Raw genomic sequence first — 12,192 nt, forward strand, 5'->3', positions numbered from 1 at the left:
TTAAACCAGCAGTAGCGATGGCAGCAAGGTTCTGGCCCCTAGTATAAAACCTGACTTTAAATAATCTTGAATCCAACCTTAGTGGGGAGTTTGAGGCAACCTTCTCTTACCCAGAATTAGCAGTAAAAGCCACATGGTCTCAAGAGAACAGATCTTTGTTGTTAAATTCCCTTAGTTTGAATCCTTGACTTAGTGTAGCTATGTGACTGTGGGACTACATAATCTCCATGACACAGTTTCTCCTATGTAGATGGGGATCATTCCTGCCTCAGAGTTATTATTAAGATGGTGATTATTATGAAGTTTGTATTGCAATTCGTATATATGGAATGCTAAGTGCAGTACTTAGTTCAATAAGTATTACCTATTATGTTGAAACCGGGATGGCATACTTGCTTTGGAACTACAAGCCTGTCTTCTGGAAGTTAAGAAGTGTATGGTAGGGACCTGCGCTGTGGCATAGTGGATTAAGCCTCCACCTGTGCAATTTGGGCAACAGTTTGAGGCTCAGCTGCTCCTCTTCTGATCCAGCTGTCTGCTAAAGCAGTAGAAGATGGCCCAAGTGCTTGAGCCCCTGCACCTATGTAGGAGACGTGGAAGACATAGAAGAAGCTCCTGGCTCCTGGCTTCAAATTGGCCCAGCTCCAGCCATTGCAGCCATTTGGGAAGTAAACCAGCGGATGGAAGACCTTTCTCTTGTCTCTCCCTCTGTCTATAACTCTACCTCTCAAATAAATAAATAAAATCTTAAAAAAAAAGAATGAAGCATATGGTAGTCCTGTTTTAATTTGTAAAGAGAGTGAAAAGCGTTGGTGCCACTAGAGTTACTATAGCCTAAACTGATGGCCATAGATGCACATACACATACATTCTCACATACACTGTGTTGAGGGGATTTTGGTAGATTTAAGGGAACATAGAATCAAAAGATAAAATAAGCTTTATTTCTTAGCCTAGGCTCCATCAAGTTCAAGATACTTTTCTCAGTGATGATACCAGCCTTTTAGTCCATCCCTAGAGAATTAAGAGTCCTAGGAATGAAACCCTGTCAGTTCTGATTGCAGGAGTTTTGTCAGTCTCACTTATTAACTTTTAGTTCTGAAAACCCTAGTCTGAATGGTTGGAAGCTGCCCCATGTATACCAGAGGTAACCAGTTCAGAGGCCAGTCTAAGATTGCATCTCAAGAGTTTCTAGAGGAACTTAGCCTTCAACCCATGATATGCTTGTCTCATCTGTGGTCTACCTATCGCTGCATTGTCATTGCTTAGGTGAGATAGAGAGGGAAGATTCAGGAAGGCTTCAGACCTCCTCCAACCTCTTCCAAGCTTGCACCTAGGAGGGCCTAAGTTTTCAGGTTTCCCACCCTTCCCCACTGTTTCTTGGGGACTCCTGGGAAGATCTGGGAAGAACCTGTAGGGAGATGTGATTTCCTTTTGTGTCAGAAGCCCCAGAGTTTATTCTCATTGTAGCCCACACTTGACTTCTCGCCATATGTTTAGGATTTTACCTGAAGTCTTTTTACTGGCTTGTGTGGCACCTGGTGTCTTCTCTCATTAAGCATATTGTCTCTCCCTGTCTGCCTTAGATACTGTGTTAGTTGTCCTGTGACCTTAAGCTGTCTGAACATCCCAGAGAAATTAAAGTTTTATGAATTAAATGTGGGTTTGGGAGCGGGGGGGGGGGGGGGAGGTTTGTTTTAAGGGAAGAGCAAAGTTCTTTAACCTTTGATAACCTAAACAAATGCTAGGATTTGTTTGTTTTTGTGAGGATTACCCTAGGATTTTTCATATTCATCTTGAGCTTATTAGTTAATTGCAGAAATTCTTGCTTCATTAGGTGTAGTGTAGATGGTACTTATTAGTCCTCTCAGCCTGTCTGCTATTGTTATCATACATTTTATTCTATTCTTATGTTATAAAGCCCAAAACACATTCTTGGGCTTTTTTACTTTAAGCAGTTGCTTTAAGAAAAATAGAGCAAAAGAGAAAAGATCCCCCAAACTTCATTTTTTTCCCCTCATTTTTGAAAAGTTTGCACTGAATGTAAATCAGATTGGCATTTTTGTTTTCTTCAGACCTTCAGACATGTCACTGCATTGTCTTTAACTTGTACGGTTTCTGATGAAAAGTTGCTGTTATTTTGCCTTTGTTCTTCTAGATGTCATCTCTTTTTCCCAGTAGCCTTCTCCCTTTGTTACTGGCCTTCAGCAATTTGGATAGCATGTGTCGTAGTGTGGTTTCTCCATGTTTCATCTATACAGGATGAGTTAGGAATCTGGGAACTGCGAGTTTACAGTTTTCTTCAAATTTGTGAAATGCTTAGTGCTCTCTCCAGAGTAATCTGTTCACCCTGCCACCTGTCTCAGATTCCTGCCACATGTGGGTTAGTCTGCTTGATAGCAGCCCTTGCATTCTGATGTCGCCCCACAGCTCTGTGAACTTCTTACATTTTTTTTTGCTTGTGTTTTGCTTTAGAAGTGTTACTGTTATGTGTTTATTGCTGTATTCTTGAATGAATCTGTCCTGTTGGTTTTTCATGAACTTGAAGAATTCCACTTACCACTTCTTCTGTGACTTAGGATCTACTATTGGTCTCATTTGGTATACTTTTCATTTCTAGTACTGTGTTTTCCATGTTCAGAAGTATCATTTAGGTATTTCATTTATCTTCCTTTTCCTTCCTTACGTTCATGCTTTCTTCTGCTTTCTTGAATCTAGGAAGTGTAATGGTTTAATGATGGTTCTAACATCTTTTTCCACTAATTTTACCATCTGTGTTTGAAAGTCAGTTGCAGAGAGGAGAGAGAGCTTCCATCCAATGGTTCACTCTCTAAATGGCCACAACGACCAGAGCTGGGCCAAGCTGAAACCGGGAACCAGAAGCTTGTTCTGGGTCTCCCGTTGAGTGGTAGGGGCCAGGGATTTGGGCCATCTTCTGCTACTTTTTCCAGGTCCGTTAGTAGTAAGCTGGATTGGAAGTGGAGTAGCCAGGGCTTGAACTGCTGCCTACATGGGATGCCGGGGATGCTGGCGGCGCTGCAGGCGGCAGTTTAACCCACTGTGCCACCAGCTCCCTGGACCTGTTTCTATGGATCATGTTTCCTCCTGGGTGTCAGTTGTGTTTTCGTGCCTCTTTGAGTACAGATGGATATTCCTTAGATTCCTTTCATACTGTGGGGCTTTGTTCTCATGCAGTTCAAATTAGTTAGATCCTATCAAGGCGTTTAAGCTGTGCTGGGGTCCTCAGAGCTGCTTCTAGTATCCCCACTACTGAGGGAATACCTTTCTCAGGGTGTTAATGCCCCCATGGTTTGCTTAGGTCTCTGTAGCCTGGAACTTAAGCTATTCCCAACTCTGTCAGCTTTGGAGATAATTCCACAGTCTCTGTTTCCAGTGTTTTTTTACCCTGAGGTGGGTTTTCTCCTCCATGTGCACAGATGAGCCGAAACTCGACAGGACTCTTAGAGAAATCTAAAGTGCTTTCTTTCTGTGTCTCCCTCCCCTTTCTGGTATTTCCCCACGAATTCTAGCTACCTTGGATCCTCTGATCTCTGAGCTGTTTGACAAGTCAGCAAGAGTGTCTGGTTTTCTGTGTGTTTATGATGAGGCAGTAAATCCAGTATGTGTTACACCAACATTGGAAATAATTGATTTGAACGGAGTGGGAATGCTCATTTATGAGCATTTTGCTTTACAATATAAAAGCTGGAAAGCTGTTTAAAATGTATTCTGGACCCTGTCTGTAGAGACTGATTTATTAAGTTGTATAGAAAGGAAGGGGAAAAACCCAAGTGATAATGATAATCATCCAGGTTTGTAAACCACAGGTGAAAACCACAGAAAACATGTAGGGAGGCCAGCACAGGGGATAAGCCACCACCTCCAATACCAGCTGCTCTACTCCCAACCTAGCTCCCTGCTGATGTGCCTAGGAAAGCAGCAAAAGATGGCCCAAGTACTTGGGCCCCTTTACCCACATAGTGGACCTGGATGAAGCTCTTGGCTTCTGGCCCTGGCCTGGCCCAGCCCTGGCCATTGTGACCATTTAGAGAATGAACCACTGGTTGGAAGATATCTCTATCTGGCTTTCTCTATCTCTCTCTAACTCTGACGTCAAATAAATAAATGAATGTTACCAAGATAGAAAAACAAAACATGTAGAATATAAAGAGAAGGTAGACAAGTTTGAACGGTACTCTGCTGATTTGAAAAGTCCAACTATGTTAATATGAGTGTACTTGAGAAAATTTGTGGGAAAATAAAATTTAAAAATTTTTAGTTAGTTTTTTCATAATAGACTTCTTCTAATAAATGTATGAAAACTCCTTATATTCTGCCCTAATCTAATCTAAGAAGTTTGGATGCACGTGCAGACACCAGGAGCAGGAATGCACAAAGGAGACCCTATGAGGACACAGCCCCTGGTGACCTCTGCTAGCTAAGCAAAGAGGCCTCAGAGGAAACCAAACCTACCAACACCTTGAGCTTGGGCCTGCAGCCTCCAGAACTGTGAGAAAACGAATTTCTGTTGTTGAGGCCACGCAGTCTTTTGGCAGCACCAGCAAACCGACGCATGACGTAAAGCATTCAGCTGATTTTACAGCTACACTGCTGAAGAACTAAGACGCCTGTGTCTCAAAGCCCTAACAGCCTTTGCTTCTCAAATCAGAAGAGACAGCAGTGTTGAGGGCATGGTTTTACTGTCCAAGACTGCTTACATTTATGAAATTGGCTCACATTTGACCAGTGGCACATACTGACGTTAGCTCTTACTAAGCATCCTCGGTGTTCCTAGTGTGCTGGTTTCTTTCAAGTATGATCCCAGGTGTATTCTGAAGTGTAGGTTGTGGTTTCTTACGAAAGAATTCTGTGTCATTGCTGGCTACAGTCCACCCTTACACCTTTACATTTGCCACCAAGCTAAATGATGGGTAGGATGATGATTATGTAATTACTTTTGCCCCATATTATTACTTCAGATTACAGATCCTGTCTAATGAATGAGCAAGTTACTATTCAGGCATTCTAGTGTAAGTTACCATTTTGATATCTAGTTCCTAATTTATTATCTTCCATTCTTTTTTCTTATTAAACATTAATACAGTTTTTATCACCCACCTGAGTACCATCATTTTTTTATTACTAATTTTATTGCAGAACATTTCAAACATATAAAATTATAAATAACATAACCAGTAATCAGTACACCTTCATCTAGTTTAAGAAATTAAACTTTGCAAATAAAATCAGTTTACTGTACTGTCTTTGTGGCGTAGCAGGTTAAGCTGAGCACCGGTTTCTAATCTGACTCCCTGCTGATGCATCTGGGAAGGCACTGGAGAATGGCCCATGTATCTGGGCCCTGCTACCATGTGGGAGAGCCAGATGGAGTTCCTGGCTCCTGACTTTGGCCTGGCCCAGACCTGGCTATTGAGGGCCGTTTTGTGGGTGAACCAACTGGTTAAATTAATGGCTATATCAGAGGCTTTGAAGACAGCTTTGAACCAGTTCTATCTCTGTCAATCCACCCTTCAAATAAAAAAGTAAATCTTTTTTAAAAGATAAAATTTTCGGGGCCGATGCTGTGGCCTAACAGGTTAAAGCCCCAATTGTAGCACCGGCACCAGTTCAAGTCCCAGCTGCTCCTCTTCCACTCCAGCTCTCTGCTGTGGCCTGGGAAAGCAGTGGAAGATAGCCTAAGTGCTTAGACCCCTGTACCACTTGGGAGACCCAAAAGAAGCTCCTAGCTCCTGTTCGGATTGGCTCAGCTCTGGCCATCAAGGTCATATGGAGAGTGAACCAGCAGGTGGAAGACATCTCTTTCTCTCTCTCTCTCTCGCTCTCTCGCTTTGTCTCGGTCTCTACCTCTCTCTGTAATTCTTTCAAATAAATAAAATAAATCTTTTAAAAAAATTTTTATTTACTTGAAAGACAGAGTTACAGAGAGAGAGAGACAGACAGACAGACAGACAGAGAGGTCTTCCATCTGCTGGTTCACTCCCCAGATGGCTGCAACAGCCGGAGCTGCGCCGATCCGAAGCTAGGAGCTTCTTCCGGGTCTCCCACTTGAGTGCAGGGGCTCAAGGACTTGGGCCATCTTCTACTGTTTTCCCAGGCCATGGCAGAGAGCTGGATCAGAATAGGAGCAGCCAGGACTAGAACTGGTGCCCACATGGGATGCTGGCGCTTCAGGCCAGGGCTTTAACCCACTGCGCCACAGCGCCGGCCCCTAAAATAAATCTTATAAAATAAAATAAAATTTTCTCTGGCTCCTCCCATTCCTCTCTTCTTTCTAAAGTAACCATCTTAAATTTGATGTTTAGTCCCATGAGTGGTTATTTATTTTTATTATTGAAGATGGAGGGTTCTGTTGGTTAACTTCTGAAATGCCCACATTGGCTGTGGCTGTGCCAGGCAAAGCCAGGAGGTGGGAACTCAGTCTTGATCTCCCACGTGAGTACCAAGTACAGAATTACTTGAGCCATCACCACTACTCCCCAGGACCTATGTTAAACAAGAAGCTGGAGCCAGGACTCAAACTCAGGCACTCCAGTATAGAGCACTTCCCTCTGAACCACTGACCAAAACGTGTTAGCCACATATTTTTGAGGTTTTTATGCCACTGATGTTATTCACTTGTTTTAACTGTATATAAACAGCTCCATCCAACCTGTGTTTTTGTTGACATTTAAGATTTTAAAATTTATGCTGACACATATAACTGTAGCTGTTTGGTTTTTTTCTCTGCATAGTGGTATTACATTGCATGAATCTTTATTTTCCTTCTTTGGAAATTTAAATTGTATGCAGTTTTTTGCTGTTATAAACATTGTTTTAATAAACATTTTTCTATATGTCTCCTTGTGCAAATGTGCAAGAACTCTTTTAGATTTTATACCTAGGAATGGAAGTGGAAAGAGCTGTCTTAAAAGACTTTGATACAGCCATTAATTTAACATAGCTCCATTCATGTTGAACTAATCAGTGTAACTTCTTAAACTCATTTGGGAGTGAAACATTGCCCTTTCACAATAAACTAAAGCAGTTGGTAAAAAACCTGAAGTTATAGTCAGAATAATTTGTTTACTAAAGAAAGTGCTAAATACTTTAGAAAGGAGTCTGTGTAGTAAGGGTTGGACTGTTAGCTTGTGGGACACTTGATCATCTGGAATATTACATCATCTTGATAACTAGGGCATTAGACTAGTCTATATGAGAATTCAGGCAAAGAAATTATATCTGAGTAACTGAAACTATATATAAAAAACTATATATATACATATGTTAAAAACATGAATTATTTTTAAATATGAATTCAGTATGTATTAAGTGTCAAGCATTGAAGTGAAAAAGTCTTAGTTTGGTTAAATGTACTTATTTTGATGCACAAATTTAAATATACTTCCACAAATACCAAGTTACCTAGTCCCTTCTTAATAATACTGAACAGCTTTTGTTTTTTTAGTCATGTCTTCATATGTGCCAGGAATCACTGCCAATTTGGGTTTCCAGTTCAGAGTCCTGCTGCCTCTGGTGTTGCACAGGCTGCAAGGAAGAAGGGAGAGTGGTTGTCACCACTGCCTGCCATCCTCACTACCATTTAAAAAATGCAGATGTTTATGGGATGTAGGTTCTGTCCTAATACAGAAATATATGCCGGATGGCCTACATTATAACTCAAGGCATTTTTCTACAAGAAAACATTATAAAAGGGTGATTCGGTGGAAATGGTTTGAGTAGGCTTCTTTGGGGCTGGTCTGGGACTTTATACACTATTCATAGCATTAATTCTTTAAGAATTATATTCAGAGTTTCCAGGTTATAAATTTACCACAAATCTTAAGAATGAATGATAACCTTTTCCTGAGTTTTCAGCATTTTTGTTTTCTAAATTCCCTTTCTTGCTTGCATATCTCCTTATCCTTTTCTTGTATCGTCTTATCTCATTTTTTAAAAGATTTATTTATTTATTTAGAAGGCAGAGTGACACAGAGGTAAAGATTTTTTTTTTTTTTTTGACAGGCAGAGTGGACAGTGAGAGAGAGAGAGAGAGACAGAGAGAAAGGTCTTCCTTTTGCCGTTGGTTCACCCTCCAATGGCCGCTGCGGCCAGCGCATCTCGCTGATCCTAAGCCAGGAGCCAGGTGCTTCTCCTGGTCTCCCACGCGGGTGCAGGGCCCAAATACTTGGGCCATCCTCCACTGCCTTCCCGGGCCACAGCAGAGAGCTGGCCTGGAAGAGGGGCAACCGGGATAGAATCCAGCGCCCCAACCGGGACTAGAACCTGGGGTGCCGGCGCCGCAAGGCGGAAGATTAGCCTGTTAAGCCACGACGCCGGCCAAAGGTAAAGATTTCTATTTGCTGATTCACTCCCCAAATGGCCTCAACAACTGGGGCTGGGCCAGGCTGGAGCCAGGAGCTTAGAACTCCATCTGGGTCTCGCACGTGGGTGGCAGGGACCCAGGTGCATTGTAGCTGGAAGCTGGATGGGAAGTGGAATAGTTGGAACTCACACCATCAGTCTGATATGGGATGCTGCACTGCATGCTATGGCTTAACCCACTTCACTGTAACACCAGTCCCTACTTTCCTTATTTCTTAATGCTTGCTGGTTTTTTTCTTCCTGTGAATACCAGTGCTCCACCAATTCTTACTTTCCCCAGATCTGTGACTTTCTTCCTCTTGAGGTCTAGTATGGTCAGAGTTAAGCTGTAGGTTTTCTGCAGCAGTGACCAGTGACCCCAGTGGGTCAAGCTAAAGGGGCAGGCTAAGTCTGAGGAACAGGTCCTCAAGCCTTCCTCTCTGAACATAGCATATTGCAAAACCCAGTATGAATAAAAAAGTGCTCAAAATAGACCTTTAGGACTCTTATAATTGTTTCCTTTAACTCATGTGTAAGTATGGACTTTTATACATAAATATCATCATTATGAATTTTTCCCTCCCTACACATCAGATCCAGTGACGTACTTGCATAAGTGAAATGTTCATAGTGGGAATGGATGTCAGGATTATTTTCCGGTCAGGAAGAATCTGTTTTCCTTTTGATTACAGTAAAGGCCTTTCTTTAATCATGATTTGTCTAGCACTGGTTTACATTGTGTATATATGCTGGAACATTGCACTGTGCCCCATAAAATTGTACAGATGTGTTAATCTGTAAGAGGACATTTTCTGGTACATAGGTGACAATGATTAGGCTTGTCTTTACATTAAATTTACATCAGCTTTGTTTAGCCATTTTTAATTATTCAGGGAGTTAAGGAGGCTGAACCTGGGCCCTCCAGACCCTGTGATAGACACCTTGTGACAGAGCTGGCAGAGCTTCATGATGTCACCATTACCCAGGACTCACTCTCTCCGTGTTTTGTGGCAGTTAGGGGCTACTGCTGTGTTCAGTGGCTTGACGTATTCATTTTCCAGGAAGGAGGCATAAATTGATTTCCAATGAGTATTGTTATAAATAAAAAAGTAATGCTGTGCTTCTGTGATCCCAACATATTCTTTATATACATTAGCTTTGTGAAAGGTTTCCCCTTGGTGCCTTTCTCCGTGGTCCATTGTGTGACAAATGTCTCCAGATCTTGCCATCCTTTTTTTTTTTCTTCTTTTTTATTTTTTTTAATTTTTATTTTTGACAGGCAGAGTGGACAGTGAGAGAGAGATACAGAGAGAAAGGTCTTCCTTTACCGTTGGTTCACCCCTCAATGGCCACTGCAGCCAGCGCACCATGCTGATCTGAAGCCAGGAGCCAGGTGCTTCTCCTGGTCTCCCATGGGGTGCAGGGCCCAAGCACTTGGGCCATCCTCCACTGCACTCCCGGGCCACAGCATAGAGCTGGACAGGAAGAGGAGCAACCGGGACAGAATCCGGTACCCCGACCGGGACTTGAACCCAGCGTGCCGGCACCCCAAGGCGGAGGATTAGCCTATTGAGCCGCGGCGCCAGCCATTGCCATTCTATTTCTACAAAATGAGGTGAGGTTTAAAAACTATATATGGGGGCTCCGAGGCCGGAGAGAAAAGACGGCGAGGTGGCCGGGGCTGTGGCCGGAGAGGAGGGAGTCGAGGCGCCGCCCTCGCGGAGGTCAGGCGAAGGCCTGCCGCTCCGGGATCCTAACACGCCCCCGGTTGGCCTGCTGTCGGCCCGGAGAGGGGCGGCGGCGGGGTCAGGGCCCGCACAAAGAATGAACAAGCAGTGGAAGAGAAAATACTACAAACTGGCTGACTCCTGGTGAAGAAGATCTTTTAGTTTCCTGGCAGGCATCTGTGGGATTTATAATAGAAATGATGGCTGGCTGTGGTGAAATTGATCACTCGATAAACGTGCTTCCTACGAACAAGAAAGCAAATGAGTCCTGTTCTAATACCGCACCTTCTCTCACCGTCCCTGAGTGTGCCATTTGTCTTCAAACTTGTGTTCACCCAGTCAGTCTGCCCTGTAAACATGTTTTCTGCTATCTGTGTGTAAAGGGAGCTTCATGGCTTGGAAAACGATGTGCTCTTTGTCGACAAGAAATTCCTGAGGATTTCCTTGACAAGCCAACTTTGTTGTCACCAGAGGAACTCAAGGCAGCAAGTAGAGGAAATGGAGAAATGAACATGGACGTCGTAGGAAGATTAAGCGAGATATAATAGATATACCAAAGAAGGGAGTCGCTGGACTTAGGCTGGACTGTGACACTAGTGCCGTAAACCTAGCAAGAGAGAGCTCTGCCGATGGAGCGGACGGTGTATCAGCACAGAGCGGAGCTTCTGTTCAGCCTCCAGTGGCGTCGTCTGTAGGGCCTCTAACATCAGTAGATGGCCAGTTAACAAGCCCTGCAACACCATCTCCTGATGCAAGCACCTCTTTGGAAGACTCTTTTGCACATTTACAGCTCAGTGGAGACAACATAGCTGAAAGGAGTCACAGAGGGGAAGGCGAAGAAGATCATGAATCACCATCTTCAGGCAGGGTACCAGACACCTCCATTGAGGAAACTGAATCAGATGCCAGTAGTGATAGTGAGGAAGTATCTGCAGTTATTGCACAGCACTCTTTGACTCAACAGAGACTTTTGGTTCCTAATGCAAACCAGACAGTAGCTGATCGATCAGTAGCAGGGGGAACAGTGAGTGTCCGATCTAGAAGGCCTGATGGACAGTGCACAGTAACTGAAGTTTAAATAAAGTCTTCAGATCCTTGCTCAAGGTTGCAATGGTTATCTGTAAATTTCTGCCCACATAACATTATACTCATCCCTCGTAGTGCATTTTGGGAGTTGGGGTGGGAAGGGGTATGGGAAGGGTAGATCTGAAATTAAAATGTCTAACATGTCACTGTTGAGAAATTTATTTAAGGAGCTTGGGTGTTAATAGTTGAAAGCTATTTAGTAATAACCCAGTTTTCTTGAGGTTTGTTTATAGTTTTGTGTTTTAAGTTTTTTAGTTCTTTTGGCCAGTTCTTTTGTGTATTACCTGTGCATTAATGGTCATCATCTGACTCTTTCATTATCTTACTTTTATGCATAGATTGGCATAAAACCATTACTAAAATTTGGTACCATGAGATGTTTGCTATCATTATGAACAGGAAGCTTAATATAAGATTAGAAATGAATTTGGGATTTTAAAATAGAAAAATAACAGCTATTTTATAGTAAAGTTACTGAAATGGAAATGTAAAAAAAACAGCTAATCACTTACATTTCAGAATCTTTGTAACACACTTCATGGCATTCATTCCCATATGCTTTGCTGTCTAGTCTTTGTAGTTTGAGATTTCCCTTGGTCTGCATTTTTCTTTTTGATTACAAGATTTATAATTTAATAAATACTAGAGTTTATCAAATAAAAAAATAAAAACTATATATGTACAGGTATACATCAGTTATTATTATATTCTGCTATACATAATAAAAAATCTAAAATACTAGTGGCTGGGTCACAAATGGGTGTATTTCTGTCCACATAAGAGAAGTGTGGGTACCTAGAGTCCTGTAGTCAGGAGTAGAACCTCCTTCTGTTATTCACAGAAGGAGTAACCATCTGTGTAGGTGACTTAGTCTTTTCAGGAGTGCAAGGCGTACAGGTGGCAGAAAATAAGGAGGGACAGCTGGAAAAGCTGTTCTACCCGGCAGTTTCTACTGGGTCACATGGCCAACCCTAGCTGCACAGGAGACTGGAAGGACGTTAGAAGTAGCCCTTTAGGA

General features: G+C 42.6%; 2 protein-coding genes across 9 annotated transcripts in view; both read left to right on the top strand.

The window, feature by feature from the left end:
* The window catches only part of DDHD1 (DDHD domain containing 1), an 85,786-nt gene that overhangs the window by 9,210 nt on the left and 64,384 nt on the right, over positions 1-12,192 (top strand). The window lies entirely within an intron of this gene.
* Positions 10,279-11,380, top strand: LOC133769386 (E3 ubiquitin-protein ligase RNF146-A-like). The gene is given in 2 exon segments (XM_062204579.1): positions 10,279-10,589; positions 10,592-11,380. Coding segments are annotated over 2 exon segments (879 nt in total). The 5' UTR covers positions 10,279-10,285; the 3' UTR covers positions 11,167-11,380.

The sequence above is a fragment of the Lepus europaeus genome, chromosome 11 (assembly GCF_033115175.1).
Source record: "Lepus europaeus isolate LE1 chromosome 11, mLepTim1.pri, whole genome shotgun sequence".
Taxonomy (NCBI): Eukaryota; Metazoa; Chordata; class Mammalia; order Lagomorpha; family Leporidae; genus Lepus; species Lepus europaeus.